This window comes from Hippocampus comes, unplaced genomic scaffold (genome assembly GCF_001891065.2).
Source record: "Hippocampus comes isolate QL1 unplaced genomic scaffold, H_comes_QL1_v1.1 scaffold39, whole genome shotgun sequence".
NCBI lineage: Eukaryota > Metazoa > Chordata > Actinopteri > Syngnathiformes > Syngnathidae > Hippocampus > Hippocampus comes.
In genome coordinates this window covers 852,883-856,408 of record NW_017842054.1, presented here as the reverse complement: position 1 = coordinate 856,408, position 3,526 = coordinate 852,883, and the positions used below count along the sequence as shown (strand labels likewise).

General features: G+C 46.1%; 1 protein-coding gene across 2 annotated transcripts in view; it reads left to right on the top strand.

Annotated features, from left to right (window-relative positions):
• The window catches only part of srbd1 (S1 RNA binding domain 1), a 32,230-nt gene extending 29,185 nt beyond the window's left edge, over positions 1-3,045 (top strand). For both annotated transcript variants that reach the window (XM_019860415.1, XM_019860414.1), the window contains exons 19-20: positions 1,565-1,749; positions 2,678-3,045. In XM_019860415.1, coding sequence (XP_019715974.1) covers positions 1,565-1,749; positions 2,678-2,970 — 478 coding nt within the window. In that variant the 3' untranslated portion in view covers positions 2,971-3,045. The remainder of the gene's footprint in view (positions 1-1,564; positions 1,750-2,677) is intronic.
• Positions 3,046-3,526: the final 481 nt, after the last annotated feature.

The following is a 3,526-nucleotide window of genomic DNA, read 5'->3' as shown; positions in this document are numbered from 1 at the left end:
GATTTATTCATTCAATTTGCGACCTCTGCCATTTGAATTTTTTTTTCTCCGATTTTTTGATGTGCGTTGGAATCATTTTGAATCGCGTCAGCATTTGTTCCGCCCTAATCCACAAAGGGGAACGCCGAGGTGCACTCGTCTCTCCTCAAAACATGTGCAAATCAGTTTAACTGCGATCCACGATTCGGACCGCCAAGCTGCTAACCCTAAAACGCCAGCCTGCATCAAATAACAGGGTTTGAAAGATTTATTTATTTATTTTTTTTTTTTAAATATCCAAGAAGTAGGAAGACCCCTCCCTACAAATTTGGCATTTTGTCCTGCGGGTCTCACAGCTGTCTGGCGCATATTTGTACACAAGCCTCGTCCCCGTATATCCGCGCCGTCTCCGCCGCTGCCAAATGTGCATTTCTGAACAGCGTTTTCTACGAATCCGTGTTTACGTGCGTGCCCACCTGCTCAGTCCATCACTGCGGCGAGCGGGTGGGACAGCTGGGAGGAGGAGTCCGGTTGGCGGCGGGCTACCCGCGAGCGGACATCCATCACAGACACCACCCAGCTGGTCCGCGCCCACAGACTAATGCATTCACATCGATCACCAGCTGCGGAAAGCTTGTACTGTAAATAATATATGCGCGCGCGCGCACACGCGTGCACGTTTTGCCATAAGCTTCCTTTGCCACGCTGGTTCTCATGCCAGTTTGAGTTGGTGCGGAATATCGTCACGTTAATGGGCTTGGGTCAAATTTGAAATGGTGTCAACATCGCCTCCACGGGAGATTTGGATTTGTTTTTTTCCCCCCTGGCTTGTTACCGCCACGATAGCCCACTGCGATGGAATTACCTCAACAAGGCAACGCAGTCAAAGTGGCTTCCATGTAGCTAAATTTAACGCTACGTTTTGTGTCATTCCTGACACCCCACCCCTTTCTTTCTTTTTTTTTTTTTTTGTCATTGCAACCCTTCATTTGTAAGCATTCATGCACTTCATTATGAGACGAACTCGCTTTCACAGTGGAAAATCAGCATTTGCCGTGGAGGCGTCCACTTTGCTGTGGCTCGCTTTGTCTTCACAGCTGACTAGCCCATTATTCAAAAAATAATGACATGACGTTAAAATATTATTTTTTTGCACAAATTTAAAGCATTATGGCGATTGTTGGTGAAGAAATGTGTATGGTTTATATTTATGGACATTTCTTGGTTTTTTTTTTTTTTTTTTTAATAAATACAAATGCTTTTGGTGACTGTGACGTTACTCCTCTGTTAGTGTCATTTATTGATTGAAGACCATTGTAGGAACGGAACTCTGTCGTAAACCAAGGAGCTCTCTTCCAATAAAATATCAGTTGAGAGCTACAAAAAGTCTCTCTGACTGGTGTGTTAAAAAACAAACCAAATTATTGGCAGTTTGCTTGTATTACTTCCCTACACTTGTGCCCTGTGTTCCCTCTTTCTCCTGGTTATCCCCACATACAAAAGTAACACTTAAGTGGTAGTTTCGACACCAATTTTAGTGGGAATTTGTGAAACACCGCACCAATTGCGTATTCTTCACATCCAGGTTTCTTACCCTCATTGGTGGGAGCGCCAGCCAGATCGGGAGCGTGCATCTCAAGCGGAGCGTGGACCAGAAAGTGGCCAGCAGCGGCATGGACGAGCTGTCCGGAAGGCTCGGCACCACGCCCGAGACCCTCAGGCTCATTCTCGACGGCCTCACCCAGCCGCCAGGCTTTGACATACGCCAAGGTAAGTCTGTCTCTCTCTCTCTCTCTCTCTCTCACTCACACACACTCAGAGGTGTGTAGCTTAGTTTTAACAAAAACCTTGTGACTAATTGACACCTATTTACATGCACTATATGCTGAAAATGCGCCCCAAAACTTCCACTTCCAACCTCAATTAAAGTTTACTCACAGTGGTTGCAGTTAGCCAAGCCTGTAATACTTCGCTTAAACTTCATTCAACATATTATTATGATTGCAATGCAGTCTTTTGGAGACATGCAACACAATATTGGATGCACTTCATCCGCAATCTGTCTCATGAACATCCCACCACCTCCCACTATTTATGAGTCGTTTACGGGTCTTACTCTTCTGATTCCAAAATCTGTCGAGCAAAAACCTTTAAAGGACTGAAAAAGTGTCACGTCCGAGTCCCACTTTATGGGTTTATCCCAAACTGAGTGGTCAACCTCAATGAAATGATGTGACTTGAAAAGTCTTGGAACAATGGCGGTCTGATTTCCAGGTCACTTGACAGTCAAAAGCCTCTCCGCGCCTCCCGTAAGCAGAATCTCCAAAATGAAGGTCCTCGGTTCCATCGAGTATCTTGTGTTGCCCGGCGGCACCACATCGCCGTGCTCAGCTGAGTAAACAGATGGGCCGAGGCGACCGATGTTGTTCGGGATAATTGGCCCGGACTATTTCCTTGCCTGCCATGTTTGTTTAAAAACGACAGCAAGGAAGAAAGAGATCGCATGGAAAGAGGCTCGGCCAAAAAAAAAAAAAAAAAGACAAGTATTCGGTTACTTCCCGAAATGCAATCCCTCGGTCGTTCCACGTCCTGCCTTTTATTTTTTCCCTGCATCTCTTTCCCTGCCCGGTGACCCCGTGACCCCCCTCCCCCCAAAGTCAACTGATTCGATGTGATCTTCTGTCTTTGCCATCCTCAGATTTTGGGCAGGAGGACTTTAAACGGGGCATTGTATCCATTCACGACCTCCAGGCGGGCACGGTCCTGACGGGCCGGGTGGATAACACGTGTCTCTTTGGGGCTTTCGTTGACCTCGGCGTGGGCCGCTCGGGGCTCATCCATAAGAGCAAATTGACATTGGACAAATTGCCCGTTAGCCAGCGCCGCCGCAGCCTGGCGTTAGGACCCGGGGACAGGGTGGAGGTGCGGGTTTTAAATGTGGACGCTCAGAGGGGGCGCATAAGCCTGGACCTGGTCAGGGTGCTGCACTAACTTTCACCTTTTTTTCTTTGGTTTTGTGAGGTATTCTGGAAGAGTTTGTTCCTCCAATAAATAAAAGAAACTCTGTTGGGAGTGTTGTGCCACTCTACTTTTTCTACTCAGTTTCGATGAAGCCCAAGTGACTCAGGTTAAAAACAGCGACGTGGACAAATCCTTGAAAAGTCTATTTAGTTTTACAGATTTCACAAAATCATTCTGAAAAAATGAGTAAGAAATATTGCCAGATTTTCTTTGTAAATCCCCAAAAAAACCCACATTTGTCACCACAGTAGTTTAAATATTGCAAAATGTGTCATTCTAAATATTAATTCTAGCCTAGATATGAAACTTGCTTCTTTTTAGGCAACTTGTAAAACAAATGGCGGCATTTGTGATGAGTTTGCAAACGATCGCAACAGCCATTGCTGTTCTAGCCTACGAGTTCTGCAAGCTGCCTCTCAAAAGGTGCAGTGTGTGACGTCGGAGTTACGAGCAAGTTTGGAATTGAGCCCCATCTTTCGACACGGCTCAACCAAAACAAGGCTCTTTACAAATATGTCGCTGCGAC